At 42.4% G+C, this 21,724-nt stretch overlaps 2 protein-coding genes across 2 annotated transcripts in view; one reads left to right on the top strand and one right to left on the bottom strand.

Moving 5' to 3' along the window:
* Nucleotides 1-759: 759 nt before the first annotated feature.
* On the top strand, nucleotides 760-3,319 carry LOC139545966 (uncharacterized). Its single transcript, XM_071354234.1, has one exon. It carries the CDS (start codon nucleotides 787-789, stop codon nucleotides 2,095-2,097), a length of 1,311 nt encoding a protein of 436 aa, XP_071210335.1. The 5' UTR covers nucleotides 760-786; the 3' UTR covers nucleotides 2,098-3,319.
* Nucleotides 3,320-9,385: 6,066 nt separating this feature from the next.
* LOC139545482 (hemicentin-1-like) overlaps nucleotides 9,386-21,724 on the bottom strand; it is a 79,054-nt gene continuing 66,715 nt past the window's right edge. The window contains exons 67-81 of the mRNA XM_071353295.1: nucleotides 20,425-20,595; nucleotides 20,116-20,268; nucleotides 19,734-19,871; nucleotides 19,270-19,391; nucleotides 18,892-19,132; nucleotides 18,605-18,664; nucleotides 18,360-18,479; nucleotides 17,909-18,043; nucleotides 17,635-17,754; nucleotides 17,385-17,510; nucleotides 17,125-17,253; nucleotides 16,723-17,016; nucleotides 16,413-16,532; nucleotides 16,174-16,300; nucleotides 9,386-13,752 (exon numbers count right to left, since the gene is read on the bottom strand). Of these exons, the coding sequence (XP_071209396.1) occupies nucleotides 13,362-13,752; nucleotides 16,174-16,300; nucleotides 16,413-16,532; nucleotides 16,723-17,016; nucleotides 17,125-17,253; nucleotides 17,385-17,510; nucleotides 17,635-17,754; nucleotides 17,909-18,043; nucleotides 18,360-18,479; nucleotides 18,605-18,664; nucleotides 18,892-19,132; nucleotides 19,270-19,391; nucleotides 19,734-19,871; nucleotides 20,116-20,268; nucleotides 20,425-20,595 (2,447 nt within the window). The 3' untranslated portion in view covers nucleotides 9,386-13,361. The remainder of the gene's footprint in view (nucleotides 13,753-16,173; nucleotides 16,301-16,412; nucleotides 16,533-16,722; nucleotides 17,017-17,124; nucleotides 17,254-17,384; nucleotides 17,511-17,634; nucleotides 17,755-17,908; nucleotides 18,044-18,359; nucleotides 18,480-18,604; nucleotides 18,665-18,891; nucleotides 19,133-19,269; nucleotides 19,392-19,733; nucleotides 19,872-20,115; nucleotides 20,269-20,424; nucleotides 20,596-21,724) is intronic.

The following is a 21,724-nucleotide window of genomic DNA, read 5'->3' on the forward strand; positions in this document are numbered from 1 at the left end:
GCACAGACAGCTGTGTGTTATGTGTTAGGCTAGTAGGTGGTTGTGTTCGCGGGGTCCGACATGTCAGTCAACCTGCTATCTGCCAATCACGGGAATGCCTGGAATGTTCTGATGCCGGGCATCCTGGTGGTTGGCGGAGTGGCGTGGAGGGGGGTTGGGCAGGGGGATGGAGCATTGGAAGTTAAGACCAGGTTTTGCCTTTGTTCTCTCTCTTACGTCTGGGCTCCACAAGAGAAGGTCACGATTGGCTTGTGTGTTATCTTTCACTTATTTGGCGTGGGCTACGGCCAAACAGTAGCCTGTGTAAAGTTGGTTTAATAAACCGTCCATTCGTAAACTCAATCCTCTGTCTGGACAGTTGTTCTTTTATGATCTAGTCAGGTCATTACAATACATTGATTCCTCGAATTTATGTTAGGCTACGCTGATAAAAAACATATGTAGGTCACAACTAACTACCTTATTATGTTTAAAATCTGTTATTATAATTACCGGTGTTTGCTCATAGTTAACGTCATCTGGAAATAAAGCGCTCGTATTATTGCTGCACTAGAGTGAAAACATTCTGATGCGCATCCCATCAAAAAAAAGCCTAATTTGGAAAATTATATATATTTTTTAATGTGGATGTTGCAGTGTTAAAATATTCACATCCGAGTCCGCAAATAAAAAAACAAGGACAAAGTTGCATTGGTTAGCTACTGTATTTAAAAAAGAGAACTTGAGCTCTCAACAATAACATCTCCCCCCAATAGGTCTGGTCTGGAATCACAGAGCTGGATTTTGATGGACATAGCCTACAGTATGCTGAAATTTCGGTTTGGTCTTCTAATATTCTTTGCAGTGGTATGTTTATATTGGACATGGTCCATATATATCAAATTGAATACAAACAAATACCCTGCAAAAACACATTGGCAAATTCTCATAAGTGATCAAACAATAACTCAGATTAAAGACACAAAGCATTTAATGGTGTCTGCCTACAAAGACCACAGAGTGGATGGAGCAATCCGCATCATTAGTATAATCAGAAGAGATGATCTCCAGCCACTTCATTGTTTTTTCTGTGGTGGACATGGCTGCTTTCCTGCCTCAGTGGCACAGGTGGAGATGCAAAGCGACCATTTTGGATTCCCCTTTGTGACCACAGATGTGCTGTGCCAGAGTCCATCTATGTATAATGTGACACATGTCACTATATCAATACATTCAGATATCAAAGCCACCCAAAACCAGCACTTCCTGTCCATACAAAACAAAGACCTGAGAGAGGAGAAGATATTTCCATACAACTTTACAGTGTGCATCTCCAACCTTTTCGGGGGCTATAACAATGTCCTGCAGTTTGTCCAAACTATGGAGATGTACAAACTCCTTGGGGTGCAGAGAGTGGTTATCTATAACACCAGCTGTGGTCAGGACTTGGAACCAGTGTTAGTTCACTACAGGGAAGAGGGTATACTGGAAATAGTAGAATGGCCGATTGATCAGTTCCTCAACCCATCCAAAGGCTGGAGGTTTGAGGAGCACAAAGGAGATCTCCACTACTATGGGCAGCTGACCACTCTGAATGAATGCATCTATAGATACATGTACCAGTCGAAGTATGTACTTCTTCATGACATTGATGAGATCGTGATGCCTTACCAACATGCCAATTTGCATCTACTGCTGGAGGACCTTCAACACCAGCACCCCAGAGTAGGAGTCTTCGTCATCGAGAACCACATATTCCCCAAAAACCATTACGATGACAGTGGCAAGTTCAAACTGCCACAATGGAGGGAAATTCCAGGGATCAATATCCTGGAGCATATTTACAGAGAACCCTCGAGAGAAGCTGTTATCAACCCTACCAAACTGATTGTCAACCCTAGACATGTAGTACAGACATCTGTTCACTCTGTGCTGAAGACTTTAGGGGAGACCTTCTGGGTACCACCTGATGTGTGTCGGCTAGTACACGTCAGAGTTCCCCTGCAAGGGAGCCTCACTAAAGATCAGCTGCTTGTGGACAAAAAGCTGTGGGAATATGAGAAGGAGCTAGTTCAAAATGTTGACAACACTTTAAGGAAATCTGGACTGTTGCTTTGATGAAGCAAATCTGATTTTAACATTCTTTTGTCATGTTTGTTTCTTGGCCTATTTCATCTAAATAATAGTCTGTTTTGCTCTAGCCAAGCCTTGACGACTCGTTAGACAGTAAGGTCAGCCATATCCCAACTCAGCAGAAAATGACTGCGCGATGAAATGAAGGGGAGTGAATGGACAATTATTGCATTATGATTGTCCCTGATGTTTTCCTGAGCTTTCCAATACCTACCTGATGCATTTAAGACACTACAAACCATACTTCCTTCTGATTTATTTTTGGCCTATCTTTTTTGCTATGTATTTGTGTGTTATTCAGTGCGTTGCCATGAGTTAATAGCGTTAAGGCCAAATTCAATGTTTCATAAAAATACAAATAAATACATTTGTTTCTTATACCCCCAGGGGTCCTAAAATAAAACAGCTAGATGGTCCATGTAATTACTATCTTAAAACATTTCCATATGTTAGGGTAGTAAATCAGACAAAAATGGCTTAGATTCTCAGTTTTGACACTTTGGTTAACTCTGTTTGTCATTTATTTGAAAAACCTGTTTTAACTTGTCCCAAGGACCTCCCCTTGTGTATAAAAAAGGTGGCGTTATATTAAAGGATGTAAAGTTTTCAACCAATTATTCAGCAATTATCAATAATTTACTGAATAATTAGTAACATTAACATTAATTTCCATTTGACATTTGTGTGTATGGGTGTGTACTATTACCGTTTGTCAGAGTGTATCATTATTTTTTAAGTGATTTTAATTGGAAAAATATTTGAATTTACCATTTGAATTGGTAAATATATTAATCTGATTCCTCTCTTCCTGTTTCACAAACACCCGGAGGTGGACTAGCCATCACAATTCGGCCTCAAGGGAAAAAAGGATTTATCAGCAAACAAAAACTCCTAATGTGTATTCACCGTCAGTTATACCCACATGCATTTATAACTGTCACTTTAGTGTTAGTTTCCATACATATTGCCTCATTCCATTACATCTTTTACCTTTCTTTCCTCTGTCACATTCGTGTGATTGTTCCTGAGGTTCGCTAGCAATAGTGGAACATATGGCTAACATATTACAATTTGGCCAATAAATTTGTGGCAAATGCCAGATGGGCTGGTCCATTTTTAGCCCAATGGGCATGTCTATCTTGTGTTTTTTTGTGTGCAAAATGGTAATTATCTTTTTAATACTGAGACCTTAAGGAAAAACGATATATACTAGCAAATGAAAAACTAGTGTATATACATTTTTTAAATTCAATAATAAAGTTTAATTGACATTCTGACTCTGACTTATTTCTACTTTAGAGATTTTGAAACCTGGGATGACTCACAATGACTGACTTGGAGGTGAATACTTAATGATGGTGACTCAAGGCTCTTTGGGGGTAATTCCGAGGAGTTAAGCATGCATAAATGGTCGGAATTCCCTTTTTATGCACTTTTCTCTCTACGAGTATTCTGACCTTAAACATGAGAAAGGCATGCTATTCACCCGATATTTGTTTGGGGTGGAGATCAAAGAAATGAGGGTGTTTCTACAGATACGCAATATTCTGACCTGGACTTAATTCCCTCATAATTCTACCACCTTTATGCGCGATGAAACGATGAATAAGGTCACGAAACCTGTCGGTTCCAATTGGAACAACATTACTTTAATTTTCCCGATAGAAATAACTCCATTCTCCATGCGCTGTAGTTTACAAATTGATACAATGTAAATTGAAGCCGTTTGGATAAGGGGATTGTAAATATAAATTACAATCTATTTTACCTTATGATTGTTGGAGACCAATGTGAAACCAGTCATATGGCAGCAAACTGAAGCATATCAACATAACTTTTCCACATTGGAGTTTATTAAATGCTGGCCTTATAACTTGCAGGTATTATATTTGGAGACCCAAGCTATAGGCTTCTGTAGCCATGTGCAAATGATAGCATAGAGCCAAACCTACCAAGTTGATTTATGATTTCTAGAATGTTTGAATTATATGCTTAAATATATGCACAGACTACTTTTTACAACTTGTATTGTGCTAAATATTAGCCACTATCAGTAGCCAACGTCAGTTATACCCACATACATTTATGTCTTACTAATTTTTCCTTAAAATGTTCATCATTCCATTACATCGTTTACCTTTTCTTCCTCTGTCACATTTGTGTGATTGTTCCTGAAGTTCACTAGCAATAGTGGATCATATGGCTAACATATTAACAGTTATCATATGACTAACATATTAACAGTTATCATATGGCTAACATATTAACAGTTATCATATGGCTAACATATTAACAGTTATCATATGGCTAACATATTAACAGTTATCATATGGCTAACATATTAACAGTTATCATATGGCTAATTTGTGCAATACTTTAGGACATGTAGCCTATTTGAATCATTATGCAACACATACCATACATATCAGTTTAAACCTGGAGCCTGGTGCACAGTTCACGACGACTGGACCATTGTCATCACAGTTCCATGATTAGTGAGGATTATTAGGGTAGATTTATAGGACTACTGTTCAACCCCTATTGTACACTTTTCTCACCTTCCAATATTTCATGGATTGAACAATTAAATATGGCAACTTTCAGAATGAATCAAACCATTGTATTTTTTATTCCCCAATATACTTGGTGCTTAAAGTTTTTTTTATTATTCATAAATACTTTCCTAACCCTAAATAATATAAACTCTGCAAAAAAAGAAATGTCCCTTTTTCAAGACCTTGTCTTTCCAAAACAAAATCGGCTACAATAACTTCACAGATCTTCATTGTAAAGGGTTTAAACACACATGCTTGTTCAATGAACCATAAACAAGTAATGAACATGCACCTGTGGAACGGTCGTTAAGACACTAACAGTTTACAGACGGTAGGCAATTAAGGTCACAGTTATGGCAGTCGTGGCCAGGGCAATAAATTGCAATGTCCGTACTGTGAGACGCCTAAGACAGTGCTACAGGGAGACAGGACGGACAGCCGATCGTCCTCGCAGTGGCAGACCACGTGTAACAACACCTGCACAGGAACGTATGGTGGAAAAATTGCAAGATTATGTTATAATACTTTTATTGCATCAAATGGTTGTTTTATTCAACAGAATAGAGTATTATATATATATATATATATATTGTGTGTGTTCTGCTGAGGATGGGCCTCTGGGAGATAACACTGACAGGAGATTTACGATGTCTTTTGGGTGATAAAACCTAAAGAGCATTCTAGAGCATGAGTTAATGTTTCTGTTCTATACGGGGCCAGACACTGGTCTCTACACAATGAAAACTGTTGACACAGCAGATACTGTCTGCTATGTATTATAGGTATCTTTCATACAAATCTTAACCTTGTGACCCATTCAATTTATATCTGTTTGTCATGTAGGTTGGAAGGGGTGTATCCTGGCTAGAAAAGACCTTTGTACTGTTGTCTCGTGGCTCTCAACGAATCATCTGAGTGTGAATCGTTGACCAGCCATGACCAGCCATCATTATCGTAGAGCACTCAATCGATTCACTTTATATGCGTGCGTTGTATTGACCTGCTCCCTTATTAATAAGTGATTAAAGATTTAGTTTAAGTATAACTCTGACTTGTGTGATAAGTTTGTCTCTCCTCATTTGATAGTAAAGAAATTAACCACCCCAATCGGTACATCCGAACATCACACCTGCGGGACAGGTACAGGATGGCAACAACAACTGCCTGAGTTACACCAGGAACGCACAATCCCTCCATCAGTGCTCAGACTGTCCGCAATAGGCTGAGAGAGGCTGGACTGAGGGCTTGTAGGCCTGTTGTAAGGCAGGTCCTCACCAGACATCACCGGCAACAACGTCGCCTATGGGCACAAACCCACTGTCGCTGGACCAGACAGAACTGGCAAAAAGTGCTCTTCACTGACGAGTCGCGGTTTTGTCTCACCAGGGGTGATGGTCGGATTTGCGTTTATCGTTGAAGGAATGAGCATTACACCGAGGCCTGTACTCTGGCGCGGGATCGATTTGGAGGTGGAGGGTCCGTCATGGTCTGGGGCGGTGTGTCACAGCATCATCGGACTGAGCTTGTTGTCATTGCAGGCAATCTCAACGCTGTGCATTACAGGGAAGACATCCTCCTCCCTCATGTGGTACCCTTCCTGCAGGCTCATCCTGACATGACCCTCCAGCATGATAATGCCACCAGCCATGTGTGCGTGATTTCCTGCAAGACAGGAATGTCAGTGTTCTGCCATGGCCAGCGAAGACCCCGGATCTCAATCCCATTGAGCACGTCTGGGACCTGTTGGGTCGGAGGGTGAGGGCTAGGGCCATTCCCCCCAGAAATATCCGGGAACTTGCAGGTGCTTTGGTGGAAGAGTGGGGTAACATCTCACAGCAAGAACTGGCAAATCTGGTGCAAAGCAGATGCACTGCAGTACTTAATGCAGCTGGTGGCCACACCAGATACTGACTGTTACCCCCCCCCCCCCCCTTTGTTCAGGGACACGTTATTCCATTTCTGTTAGTCACATGTCTGTGGAACTTGTTCAGTTTATGTCTCAGTTGTTGAATCTTGTTATGTTCATACACATATTTACAGATGTTAAGTTTGCTGAAAATAAACACAGTTGACAGTGAGAGGACGTTTATTTTTTTTGCTGAGTTTACAAATTCAGAGTATTTTTAAATCTACCAATTGGTGCTGAAAATGAGATGAATATGTTTGTATTTACTTGGCCAGAACGATACCAGTATCGCAATGTTTTTTCCATGGCAAAAATGAAAACGGGAAGCAGGCCAAACTCTTTGGCCCTTTAAAAACCTGCTGGATGTAAAATCATGTGTGCTATAGCTTGGAAAATAAATAAATGTGATTCTGGATGACAACATAATGATGTTTGTTCCAAAATTAGGTCTGTTTTCCTAAAGAAGTTAAATCCACTTCGTGTTTTGTTTCCTTGCCATGATACAAACAAGTATCACTGTCACTTATTTCCTTTATTTTCCTTTGTTTTGTCTTTAGTTAGTATGGTCAGGGCGTGAGTTGGGGTGGGCAGTCTATGTTCTGTGTTTCTATGTTTAGGTTTGTCATTTGGCCTGATATGGTTCTCAATCAGAGGCAGGTTTTTTTCATTGTCTCTGCTTGGGAACCATATTTAGGTAGCCTGTTTTCACTGTTGGTTTGTGGGTGTTTGTTTCCTGTGTCAGTGTTTGTGCCACACGGGACTGTTTTCGGTTAGCTTTACGTTGTTATTTTGTATTTGTGTCTTGTTCAGTTTGTTCTATTAAAACATGGACACTTACCACGCTGCGTCTTGGTCCGATCCCTGCTACACCTCCTCTAGGAGGAAATCTGCCGTTACAATCACAATATTTTTTTATTAACGGTGTGCAATTTAATAACACACTTCAAGCAAAACTGTAAACATTGGTCTCTACATTGCTACACTATTTCGCCAATTGCCTTTCCACATTGACACATGTGAAAACACTTTTAGATAATGAGTTCACTTACAAATCAGAACTTGAGCACAAAAAAATAAACATTTGGTTTGGACAACAATGGAGGCCAATATTGGACAGAAAGTAAGAGGGATGAGAACTAGAGGAGGACGAGGAGGTGAAGAAGTTAGAGGAGGAGGAGAAAGAGGAGGTGAAGTAGGATGGGGAAGGGGAGTCAGGAAAACAATAACTGATGAAATCAGAGCGACTGTGGTTGACCATGTTGTCAACCATGGGATGAGCATGAGAGGTTGGGCAACAGGTTCAACCAAATCTGAGCCGCTATACTGTTGCAGGTATCATCCGGATATTTCGAAATGAGAACCGGTAAGTAACTGTGCTGTAGTCTTACTGGTGCAGTAATATGTACTGAACTTTCATGAGAAGGATCTATCCCTAAAACCATTCAAATGTTTTTACAGGACTGCAAGAAAACCACTATCTGTTGGAAGAGGTTGACTGTTCACCCCAGAGCAGGAGACCCACATTGTAAATATGATCATTGCAAATAACTGCATCAGACTCAGAGAACTGCAGGACCACATAATAGCAAATAACACCATATTCCAAAACGTTAACAGAGTGAGTCTCTCTGTCTCATCTACTGAAACGCATTAGAATTAGGATGAAGCAGATGTACAGAGTCCCTTTCGAAAGAAACTCAGACCGTGTAAAACAACTGAGATATGAATATGTGCAGGTAAGCTATACTATCCTGTCATTGGTACTGGAAGTGTATGGTGCTACATCATATTGACTGATCCCTGTCTTTTCATACTGTGCTACATTGTTTTGTCTTGTCTCTTTCAGAGAGTCATGGAGCTAGAAGCAGATGCAGTACATCATGAGTTAATATTTGTGGACGAGGCAGGTTTCAACCTAGCAAAAACAAGGAGCCGCGGCAGAAATATCATCGGACACCGTGCCATAATCAACGTCCCGGGACAATGTGGTGGCAACATAACAATGTGTACGGCTATTAGTCAAAACGGCGTCCTTCACCATCATGCAATCCTAGGTCCATACAACACTGCACACATTATCACATTTCTGGACACCCTCCACAACAAACTAATCTCTAATGACCAGGGGCCACAGCAGCCCAGGTACGTTATCATCTGGGACAATATTAGTTTCCACCGGGCTGCTGTGGTCTGCAATTGGTTCACTGGTCACCCACTTTTCATCGCACTCAATCGCCCACCATACTCTCCGTTCTTGAATCCTATTGAAGAATTCTTCTCTGCATGGCGTTGGAAGGTGTATTGTCGCCATCCCCAACAGCGCATACCTCTTCTACAGGCAATGGAGGAGGCTTGTGGAGACATGGATCAGGGGTCATGCCAGGCCTGGATACGGCACTCCAGGTGATACTTTCCACGCAGCCTAGCTCAAGACAACATTGCATGTGATGTGGATGAAGTCTTATGGCCAGACCCACAAAGAAGGTGAGATGTAGCCCCACATTTTTTTTCTAGCACAAATGTTTTTGTTTTCTTCTGCTGCGCTTTTGTTGTTTGAGGAGTGTTAGAAAATGTTGCGATTTTTTTTCTTTTACTTTTTTCCCTTATTTGTATTGATAGTGTGTTATGTACGGACTGCACATCCATACTTTACACATAATGGATACCTGTGTGTATGTGTGTTTACTACATGTATGACAAAACGTTATTGCAAACTGCTATGCCCTGCACACAGAAAAAGAAAAAGCCACAAGTGTTTTTCATTTATACAATCAGTGGGTAGTTGGTGCTTAGTGTGCTTATTCAAATGATGGTTTGTGTGTACTGTATTGACGCAAAAACAAAAAAATGTAAAAAGAGTTTGAAGAGTTTTGCAAGAATTGTTTGCTTTTGCAAGAGATGTATAATGTTTTGCTGGTTTGGTGTAAGGTTTTGTGGTTAGTGTGTAGAGTTTTGCAAAAATAGTTAGTTTCAAAGATAGTGCCTAAGCAATCAGAACAAAACTGTAATAGGTGGAATATGTCTAATGATAATACAAAAAAAAACATTTATTAAAATTATGTAGATAACAAAACCAATTTAGCCTGGTTTCCAAAATATATAATCTAATATAAGCCACATTTTTCCAAAATGTGCCAAAAACACAATTCATGACTGTTTTTGGTCAGTATTTGCATCCTTAATTTCTATATTTTATTTTCAAACAATACAACAATTTATCTATAATATTTCTAAAGGGATCGTTTGCTGGTTTATAGTGATTATAATGCTAATAGTATGCCATATTGTTAAATATAAAATCTATGTCTTAAATCCTGTCATATATATATACACTGCATTCCATCATAACATTATAACAAACCGCCTGATGATGAGGGCATATAGTACCAGTCGAAAGTTTGGACACACCTACTCATTCAAGGTTTTTTTTTTTTATACAATTTTTTTCATTGTAGAATAATAGTGAAGACATCAAAACTATGAAATAACACATATGGAATCATGTAGTAACCAAAAAAGTGTTAAACAAATCAAAATATATTTTTTATTTGAGATTCTTCAAAGTTCTCCAACCAGCTTCATGAGGTAGTCATCTGGAATGCATTTCAATTAACAGGTGTGCCTTGTTAAAAGTTCATGTGTGGAATTTCTTTCCCTATAAATCCGTTTGAGCCAATCAGTTGTCTTGTGACAAGGTAGGGGAGGAATACAGAAAATAGCCCTATTTGGTAAAAGACCAAGTCCATATTATGGCAAGAACAGCTCAAATAAGAGAAACAACAGTCCACCATTACTTTAAGACATGAAGGTCAGTCAATTCAGAACATTTCAAGAACATTTCAAGAACTTTGAAAGTTTCTTCAAGTGCAGTCGCAAAAAACATCAAGTGCTATGATGAAACTGGCTCTCATGAGGACCGCCACAGGAAAGGAAGACCCAGAGTTACTTCTGCTGCCGAGGATAAGTTCATTAGAGTTAACTGCAGCCCAAATAAATGCTTCACAGAGTTCAAGTAACAGACACAATTGTTCAATTGTTCAGAGGAGACTGCGTGAATCAGGCCTTCATGGTCGAATTGCTGCAAAGAAACCACTACTAAAGGACATCAATAATAAGAAGAGACTTGCTTGGGCCAAGAAACATTAGACCGTTGGAAATCCGTCCTTTGGTCTGATAAGTTCAAATTTGAGATTTTTCGTTCCAACCGCCTTGTCTTTGTGAGACGCAGAGTAGGTAAACGGATGATCTCCACGTGTGGATCCACCATGAAGAATGGAGGAGGAGGTGTGATGGTGCTTTGCTTGTGACACTGTCTAGTGATTTTGTGCTTTGAATTTTAGAATTCAAGGCACACTTAACCAGCATGGCTACCACAGCATTCTTTAGTGATACACCATCCCATCTGGTTTGCACTTAGTGGGACTATCATTTGTTTTTCAACAGGACAATGACCCAAAACACAACTCCAGGCTGTGTAAGTGCTATTTTACCAAGAAGGAGAGTGATAGAGTGCTGCATCAGATGATCTGGCCTCCACAATCACCCGAGCTCAACCCAATCGAGATGGTTTGGGATGAGTTGGACCGCAGAGTGAAGGAAAAGCAGCCAACAAGTGCTAAGACTGATGGAAAAGCATTCCTCATGAAGCTGCTTGAGAGAATGCCAAGAGTGTGCAAAGCTGTCATCAAGGCAAAGGGTGGGTACTTTGAAGTATCTAAAATCTCAAATATATTTTGATATGTTTAACACTTTTTTGGTTACTACATGATTCCATATGGGTTATTTCATAGTTTTGATGTCTTCATTAATATTCAACAATGTAGAAAATAGTAGAAATAAAGAAAAACCCTTGAATTAGTAGGTGTGTCCAAACTTTTGACTGGTACTGTAGCTGGTGAAGTATTCAATTCTTAGGTTTAAGGGACAAAATAGTTTATTGTAGTATAGGGCCTACTGAAATATGTACTTTATTGGTTACTGGCTGCAGAGGGTTGTCGAGGGCATCAGCAATGGTCCAAAATCACCAATTGCATAATTTCTATAAAATGTGTCAACGAGCCACTGAACTAATGGCTACAAAATGATTAGGTAACATATTTCATTAAATAGCTTGTAAGGTTAGAGACAGGAGTTGGAACCCGTTCTTGGAACAGAACCAACAAACCAAACGTTTTATTTTTTTTGTTAGGAACTTACTCTTGAAAGTTGTCATAGTAGAATGCACAAGGTGCAATTTCGAAATTGGGTAGTTGATCATCAGTTCCTCTTGTCATGTTTGTACTTCCATACCACAGTGAGATATTTATATACCTTGTGGGCCACACAGAGAGGAAATGTTCAAGACACTCTGCATCAGGTTGTACCGTCGTTATATGTGGATTCATCTAGAACAGATTCCATTTTTCCACTCTGAGCAAAACGTTTTTTTGTGTAGGTTACATTTATAACAGTTCAAAACTTTGGGTTGATATCAGAAATCGTGTTAAGAATATCTTAATCGCTGTATATAATTTATGAATGTTCCTTTCTGCAAAATACATTCATGGTCTAAAGGGGTGAGCAATGGAATAACAGTGCTGTGGTGAATGTATCACATAGCTGCATGTATCTCTACCTTTATAACAGGAAATTGATGCTCCATTCATCTCATAGAGGAGTGTTGGTGGTGGATGTTAACTTAGTGACATGGGTGAACTGGCCATCTGGCATTTCGGGCAAATGCCAGATGGGCTGGTCCATCTTGTTTTTTTTGGTGTGCAAAATGACTATTATCTGGCTAATACTGGGGGCCGGTGTGGGGGCCTCGAGGAAGAAAATGGGCCGGTGTGAGGGCTTTAGAGATGGGCCGGTGTGTTAGAAATGCCAGGTCTGATTGCTTGTCACAGTCCGCCCCTGCAAACACCCACTGAATGTGGTTCTCCACTTCCAAATGATCGTTGATTTTGGGGTGTGTTTCATGTATAATACTAATTGAGTATGCTTTTGGTTTACAAATGAACAGTTCTAGTTCAGCACAATGTCTTTGCTACTTCCTCCCCTCCATGGTTTTTAACCCTGCACCTTTGAAACACATTTAGAAAGATGGATGGCTAAATCAGAATACTACAGTCTAATGACTAAAGCGGTTTAAGCAGAAAGGGACATTCTCTGATGTCCATATTGTGGCCCTACTACCTAAGGCCAACTCCATTCAAAACAGATTCCGATAAGTGCAATCAATCTCAAACGGTCTTGTACTTCCTGCTTAAGATGGTTTATTCCAGGCCAGGTGAAGCAATCTTTTCTTATCGATTTGTTCTTGCAATGCAAACACCATTTGCTTTCCTGATTCAACAAAGCTGTCAAGTACCTTCAGAATAGCACCTTATAGCTAGTTCAACAATGACTTCAAAAATGATAGAAAAACACTATATAAATAACTACACGCCATTCTAATGCTACAGGACCATCTTTGGAGTGTTCATTGTAATGAATCCAACAAATCTTATAAAAGGTCAATTTCTTTACAAGAACAGATTTTGGCAAAATTGTGTCCCCACAGTTTAAGATCCATGTCAATCCAGTTTACTTACTGCATCAGAGATGAGGGTCCAAATATCCATGAAATCCTTAGTGTTAATACTGCTTGCATTGTCTCATGATTAGTGCTTTCTTGGCTTGGTTAGCACGCTCTGTCTCACAGGCCTCCAGGCTGTGGGCCTGATTCTACAGAGGTTGGTGAAGGAGGGGTCAGTGGCCTCTCAGGGGCACACACAGTCAGTTCCAGCCTCCAGCTGGGGGGGCTCATCTCAGTAGGGGTATCTAGAGATGGAGATGTAGATGATGAAGATGCTCTGGTATGTGATGCGGCCCTGTGTTGAGAGAGTGGTGGCCTGCACCCCCAGACGCACCAGACCTGACCTCTGCAGGGGCCGCAGAGTGAAGATGATGCCCCTGCCTGCCTCGTCCCTGATGCCAAACATCTGGCCCCCTGCCCCCACCCCTGGACCCCCCTCACTGCCCTGCTCCAGAATGGTGAAGGATGTTATCTCCTGCAACACCCCCCCCTCTGAGAAGGCAGACAGGCGCACCACGTTGTGATTGGCTGGGATGCCCAGGGGAAGGGTCAAAAGCTTGTACTGCAGTAGCAGAGGGGAACCCCCAGAGCCACAGTCCCGAGAGCAGGGTCTGTAGCACGTCCTGCCATGGAGAGAGAAGAGTCAACTGTTACACTATCAGAGGTACTGATACCGTCTGTTATCAGCTGGCTTCAAAGGTCAGTGACATCCTATATCTAATGTACAACACAACCATGTGATTGTTTAGAGGGACCAATGATCGTGACTTACTACATACATAGATAACTGCACAACAGTTACATTATCACACCACCATAAAGTAATTAAGGTAAGTACAACATGACCTTTAGTTCACACACAGAGACACATACACAGCTCTCCCTCGCCCTCCATTTGGCAAATCTGACCATAATTCTATTCTCCTGATTCCTGCTTACAAGCAAACATTAAAGCAGGAAGCACCAGTGACTCGATCAATAAAAAAAAAGTGGTCAGATGAAGCAGATGCTAAGTTACAGGATTGTTTTGCTAGAACAGACTGGAATATGTTCCGGGACTCGTCCGATGGCATTGAGGAGTACACCACATCAGTCATTGGCTTCATCAATAAGTGTATCGATGACGTCATCCCCACCGTGACCGTACGTACATACCCCAACCAGAAGCCATGGATAACAGGCAACATCCGCACTGAGCTAAAGGCTAGAGCTACCGCTTTCAAGGAGCGGGACTCTAACCTGGAAGCTTATAAGAAATCCCGCTATGCTCTCCGACGAACCATCAAACAGGCAAAGCATCAATACAGGACTAAGATCAAATCGTACTACACCGGCACTGACGCTCGTTGAATGTGGCAAGGCTTGCAAACCATTACAGACTACAAAGGGAAGTACAGCTGAGAGCTGCCCAGTAACACGAGCCTACCAGACAAGCTAAACTACTTCTATGCTCGCTTTGAGGCAAATAACACTGAAACATGCATGAGATCACCAGCTGTTCTGGAAGCTGTGTGATCAACGCTCTCTCTTTCTCGATGTGAGAAAAGACCTTTAAACAGGTCAACATTCACAAGGCCAGACAGATTACCAGGACGTGTACTGCGAGCATGCGCTGACCAACTGGCAAGTGTCTTCACTGACATTTTCAACCTCTCCCTGTCCGAGTCTGTAATACCAACATGTTTCAAGTAGACCACTATAGTCCCTGTGCCCAAGAGCACTAAGGTAACCTGCCTAAATGACTACCGACCCATAGTACTCACATCTGTAACCATGAAGTGCTTTGAAAGGCTGGTCATGGCTCACATCAACTCAGGTGGTGGTCGGTAACAACACATCCGCCACATTGATCCTCAACACAGGGGCCCCTCAGGGGTGCATGCTCAGTCTCCTCCTGTACTCCCTGTTCATTCATGACTGCACGGCCAGGCACAACTCCAACACCATCATTAAGTTTGCGGATAACACAACAGTGGTAGGCCTGATCACGACAACGACGAGACAGCCTATAGGGAGGAGGTCAGAGACCTGGCCGTGTGGTGCCAGGACAACAAGCTCTCCCTCAACGTGATCAAGACAAAGGAGATGATTGTGGACTACAGGAAAAAGAGGACCGAGCATGCCCCCATTCTCATCGACGGGGCTGTAGTGGAGCAGGTTGAGAGCTTCAAGATCCTTGGTGTCCACATCACCAACAAACTAACATGGTCTAAGTACACCAAGACAGTCGTGAGGAGGACACGACAAAACCTATTCCCCATTAGGAGACTTGGCATGGGTCCTCAGATCCTCAAAAGCTTCTACAGCTGCACCATCGAGAGCATCCTGACTGGTTGCATCACTGCCTGGTATGGCAACTGCTCGCACTCCGACCGCAAGGCACTACAGAGGCTAGTGCGTGCGGCCCAGTATATCACTGGGGCCAAGCTTCCTGCCGTCCAGGACTTCTATACCAGGCGGTGTCCGAGGAAGGCCCTAAAAATTGTCAAAGACTCCAGCCACCCTAGTCATAGACTGTTCTCTCTGCTACCGCACGGCAAGCGGTACCGGAGCGCCACGTCTAGGTCCAAGAGGCTTCTAAACAGCTTCTACCCCCAAGCCATAAGACTCTTGAACATCTAATCAAACCCTGGACCCTGGACTATTTGCATTGCCCCCCCCCCCCCCCTTTCACACCGCTGCTACTCTCTGTTGTTATCATTTATGCATAGTCACTTTAATAACTCTACCTACATGTACATATTACCTCGAGTAACCGGTGCCCCCGCACATTGACTCTGTACCGGTACCCCCCTGTGTATATTCTCGCTATTGTTATTTTACTGCTGCTCTTTAATTACTTGTTACTTTTATTTCTTATTCTTATTTGTACTGCATTGTTGGTTAGGGGCTCGTAAGTAAGCATTTCACAGTAAGGTCTACACCTGTTGTATTCGGTGCATGTGACTAATACAATTTGTTTTTTCATTACAAAAATACCCAGGAAACGATCTGTCTAACCACACATTGCAAACACACAGTGGTGTTTTATTGAAGCTCCATACCCTGGGCTTCCTCCTTTCTGATAGGTTGCAGGGCAGGGTGTGTCCAAACACTGATATCCTCCACGAGTGTTGAAGCACATCTTGTTGTGTCCACACTGGATGCCTTGTACTGCACACTCATCAATGTCTGCAAGCATCAGAAAGGAAACTCAGTATCTGTGTGTGTTCTTGGCAATGTAAACCTAGTCGTGGTGGGTAGTTTATGTAGTGTTTATGTGTATTGTTTGTTTTCTCCATACCTGTGCAGCTCCTGCCGTTGGGTAACAGCTGGTAGCCTGTAGGACAGAGGCACTGGAAACTGCCTAATGTGTTCCGGCACTCATGTTGGCATGGGTTCCTCAGCAAGCACTCATCCACATCTGTACAGAGACAGATGACACAATGAGGTGAGCAAGACGTACCAGACTCAACTCCCTTGCTTGTGGCCTTTGCTTACAGACATTCAAAGAAAATGAGAAGCTGCAAAGCTTTTTCTCCATCTTGTCCACAAACACAGATGCCAATTATACGACTGAACGGGACTCCTACTACTTCGGGGGGGGGACTCACCGACACATGTGCCATCTCTGTTGGTATAGCCTATGGGGCAGCTCTGTCTGGTGATGCGGGATACCCCATGATGCCGAGAGAGAATGGGCCTACCCAGCGATGACACCAGCTGTGGGCGCAGTCTTGCCCTGATGCGGCTACCGTTGGAGAAGACCTGTCCTCTCTCTAGACCAGCACAAGAGCGCCCATCCCCCGTTAACACAGTGCCTGGTGGGCAGAGGCACCGGAAGCTGCCTGGCACGTTACGGCACTGGTGGGCACAGGGGCTTGGCGTCTGTAGGCACTCATCAATGTCTGAAAGGCAAAACAAGACTCAGACACTACTTATAACAAGATTTTATTGGACAGTAGCATATTGTTTAGTGTAGTAATACATGTCTATGCCAAAATGAAGTGTCTTACCCAGGCATGGACGGCCCACCCCCTGGGACTGATAACCTCTGGGGCAGACACAGCCGTACCCTCCCATGGTGTTCTGACACATCTGGCTGTAACGGCACAAGTGGCTTCCATCCTGGCATTCGTCCACATCTGTGAATCACAATGTTGGTAAACACAGGGCATACTGTAATGGTAGGATCAGAATTCTCACACCACAAACCTGTACCTGCGTGCAACAACATTCAAAGTAAAAGATGGGTGAAGTATAAATGGCATCATACCCACGCAGGCCCCATTCTCTCCCATTCTCATGCCAGCTGGGCAGCTGTCGAAACACTGGTAGCCTCCCTCTGTGTTGCGGCACTGCTGGTGAGCTGGGCACACATTCCTGCTGCACTCGTTGATGTCTGTAAACAAACAAACATAAAGGGTTAGAGATTCCACAATTTAAATCACTGCTTCCATATGATACTGGTATGAAAGATTTGATTCTGTTGAAAATATCATCAGTGAGTCACAGGGTCCACTGACCCAGACAGCGCTGGCCAGACAGCTGGTAGCCAGGGTTGCAGACACAGCGGAAGGAGCCCAGGGTGTTCAGACACTGCTGCTGACACGGGGAGAGAGACGACTCCTGGCACTCATCCACATCTGAAACTCACACCACAGGTCAAACTCTGTTACTAATATGCCTTATTGTCAGCACCCTATTATAGGATGGAGACTAGAATGTATTCTATTCAGTTGATGAATGACTGAAAGAGAATCACCCCCCAAAAAGTGTATTTGTTGTGAATAGACTTGCCTTCACAGCTGGTTCCCATTGCGCTGGGCTTGAACCCTGGGCCACATTTAGCCTGGCAGCGGTATGTGCCAACCGTGTTCACACACTGCTGGTTGTAGTGGCACATGTGGGAGCCCTGGGCACATTCATCAATATCTGTAGAGAGATACCACATGTGAGGTCAAACACAAGAACACTGTCTGCAATACAGCAGTAGGATGTATACTTTCACGGCGATAATATCACCCCGGAACCAAATAGTGCGTGTGCTAGCTAACTGATTCTGTTTACATTTTATCCCCCAACATTTTTCTTTTTACAAATTTCACAATAGATTACCTTCTAAATATAGCATACAAATCAACATTATACCAGATCCCTTTACCGATCACTTACTGTAACTATGTATCTAATTAGGAGATACTGTATAACGGTGTGATAAAGTATTCAGTTAGTGTTTCCTGTGGCTGACCTTGACATGTGTTGGTTTCTGGGGCGATGGTGAAGCCAGAGGGACAGGCACAGGAGAAGCCACCCATCACATTGTTGCAGGAATGAGAGCAAGGCGACTCGGCAGCACATTCATCCTCATCTAAGCGTTCAGATACAGTTTATAAAGATAATATGCATTAATGAGTTAATTGAATTGCAAACCACAAAATAACATTGGTCGATCCAACAAAGAAATTGAAGGAGGAAAAGGTATACAAAATGTACCAGTGCAGTAAGAGGCTGTATCCAGGACAAAACCTTCTGGGCACGTTTTTCCATCCCCATCTAAAGACAGAGGAGCACATTCAATCCATGAGCAGATGATGTTACTGTACATTTAACATTATCTTTACTGTACCACAACTTTAAACAATGAAAATGACATCTTAAAAATGAATGTGTTTGCTACAGTACATCAGTTAAAAGTCAAGTGTCTGACTGACTGTCTGTATTGTGTAAGTCTGTATTGTGTTAGCCTGCCTTGTGGTAATCTGTCTTGTATTTCCACTGACCAGGTAGGAGTAGGGAGGCTGTGATCTGGAAGTCCAGACTGAGAGTGAACATGCTGTAGATGCCATTCATCTGGGACACCTTGATGAGCTGCAGCAGTGGCCCCTGACGCTCCTCTCGGCCCTCGTAGATGATGGAGTGGTTACAGCGCAGCACCATGGGACCGCCTGTTCTCTGGTGGGCCTGGGACGACCATGAGTACAGCTGCCCTGGTCCCGTTTGCACGTATGACTCATCAAACTCCTGCATGACACAAAGCAATCATCATATTAGAGATAGATTATATAGAGATTTAATTAAGAGATTTAATTAAGACTTATGGTTAGTCACAGTCAGGGACTTCAGCTGGCCTTAGGATGACAGTGTTAGTCATTACACACCTGCAAATTGAGATGGGAGGTTGATAATATCGGAGGGACAAAGCCGTTGATAACAATGTCTATTAGGAGAGCCCCCTCTGAGTCCAGACCTCTGGCTACATGGGTCAACCGAAGGACCTCTCCTGGTTACAAACACAAACACAACATTCAAATACATCTGGGATACATTATAAAACAGTCACTTGGGAGAGTTGTCTGTCTGAAGAGGACCCACCCCATATTTTTGGGGGTTCTTATTGAAGTTGCCAAAGGAGTCCGTCATTGAAACCAGATCCTAGTAAAAAAAAAAGAACTGCAGTCATGGAGAACTTTGCCCTCTGCTGGTTCTCTTACAATGTACAGATTTAAAGGGACAATTCCGCTTACGAGAGACAACCACTGTTATAGGACTACATTTACAGTAGAGTAAACCTTAGTTCAGGTTAATTTACAGGATGTTACTGTATCTGTTCTTCAGTGCTGACCTGTGTCAAACTCCAGCTGTGACTCCTGTCTGAACAGGCCCTGGGTCAGTGAGTAGCCATTCCTGGCTGCTCCAGTCTGCAGCACTGTGGTCCAGTAGATGGGAGCAAACACAGACACCAACACTCGTAGCAATGGACCTGCAAAACATCAGTAGTAAGACCACAGCCTCTATGGAAATACCTCAAGCAAAGTATGATAGGTCAGGATACAGCAATGATCAGTGGCTGAGTGATCTATGTGCTTGATTATGGGAAATAACTTTACAGCAAGAACTTGATTATGGGAAATAACTTTACAGCAAGTGCTTGATTATTGCATTTAGATGTGCTTCTGAGAGGATCCTACTGGTTACTGTAAGACATCTCACACTCCCATACTCACCCACACTAGGAGGGATGTTGTCCAGGTGGGCCTGCAGGGTGCTGGTGCCCTCTTCTGGGTTCTCTGTAATGTTAGCCTCCAGGAACGACACTCCAAACTCCCTATCATTCACCACCCCTATCAGACTCCCTCTGGCCTTACGAGGGGCCTCCCCTTCAGTCAACAAACAGAGAGAGAGGATTAAGTATTAAGTTACACATTATTTAAGTGTAGCTGTAGTACTACACCTTCTATGTACACACATCATTCCATTGTTAAATTCAGCTGCATCCGTTTGGAGTGATAAGAGAACAGTTCAATCAGCCGTACCTGGACAGAGTCCAGTCTGACATCTCCTGGAGTCCCTACTGGGAGCATCACATGATTTCCCCCCATTGGCCGGCTCTGGATTGTTGCATAACCTGATTCGCTCCTGATTCCCTCGACCACAGGTGGTGCTGCATGGGCCCCAATCCTCCCAGTTAGAGTAACCTCCATTGACTGTGGCAGGAGAGGGAGGTAGGGAGAGTAGGGAGGGAGGGAGAGTAGGGAGGGAGGGATGGAGAGTAGGGATGGAGAGGGGGATGAAGGGAGAGAGAGAGATCATCCATATAGAGAATTAAATAAACAATCCATAATTACTTTTGTGTTTTTTTAATAATTTGATCTAATTGTAGGAATATTAGATGTATTTTATTTATTTATTTATAGGGGACAATCAACATTAATCAACATGAATATTACAATAATGCAACATCCATGTAAATGTGCCGGGGTTAGCCAAAAGCTCATTTGGGCCTGTGTAAAGGTAAGGGCCTTTACACAGCCACTATACAAATACTGACTAATACAATACAAAATACAAATACATTACATCCAAAAATATATAATTCTAACAACAACAACACTATCATCAACTGTCGTCTTACATATGAAGAACCACAGATAACTCTGAACAGGTTTGGATAGATTTGAGCCATGTTTTCAATTTAAATGTAAAAATACAATAATCAGTGCAGCTTCTCAAGTCCATGGGCATTGCATTCCAGTATATTGTAGCTCTAACAGAGAAGGCTGATTGACCGATTTTACTGTGTCGAAAAGGGACACAATCCCCTCTTACTGCCCTTGTTATCCTGGAGGTGCTTTCCTTGACCATTATACTGTATGCCGGCATAGGGGTGGAGGGGCAAGACCATGCAGGATCTTAAAGACAAGGCTTGCATCTACATACTGCTTAAAGCTATCCAGACTAAATAAATGATGTTTGTAAATTCTATGACAATGATGGTAACTGTTTGGTTTGTTATCAAAAATCTAAGTGTTTGTTTGTAGAGTGATTCAATTGGTGTCAGAATAGTAGCTCCTGCTTGTGACCAGCATGTGAGGCAATATCTCAGATGTGAGAAGATCACAGCATGCATATATATAGTTTGGCGGCCTCCAGAGGAAGGAAAGGTCTTTATAAACCTAAAGTTGGATAATCCAAACTTGACCGTGTTAACCATCTTCTTCACGTTTCTTAAATGTCAAGTTGGAGTCCAAAATGATGCCGAAATTCCAGATTCTCCCCATTAACAAGAACAGCTCATTGGGAAGAATCAATGGATTTCTTAGATAAGTACATACA

This window comes from Salvelinus alpinus, chromosome 19 (genome assembly GCF_045679555.1).
Source record: "Salvelinus alpinus chromosome 19, SLU_Salpinus.1, whole genome shotgun sequence".
In the NCBI taxonomy this organism is placed as follows: domain Eukaryota; kingdom Metazoa; phylum Chordata; class Actinopteri; order Salmoniformes; family Salmonidae; genus Salvelinus; species Salvelinus alpinus.

What these genes read in the sequence shown, in the direction of transcription:
- LOC139545966 (XM_071354234.1), top strand. Translation starts at nt 787, where the DNA reads ATGGACATAGCCTACAGTATGCTGAAATTTCGGTTTGGTCTTCTAATA.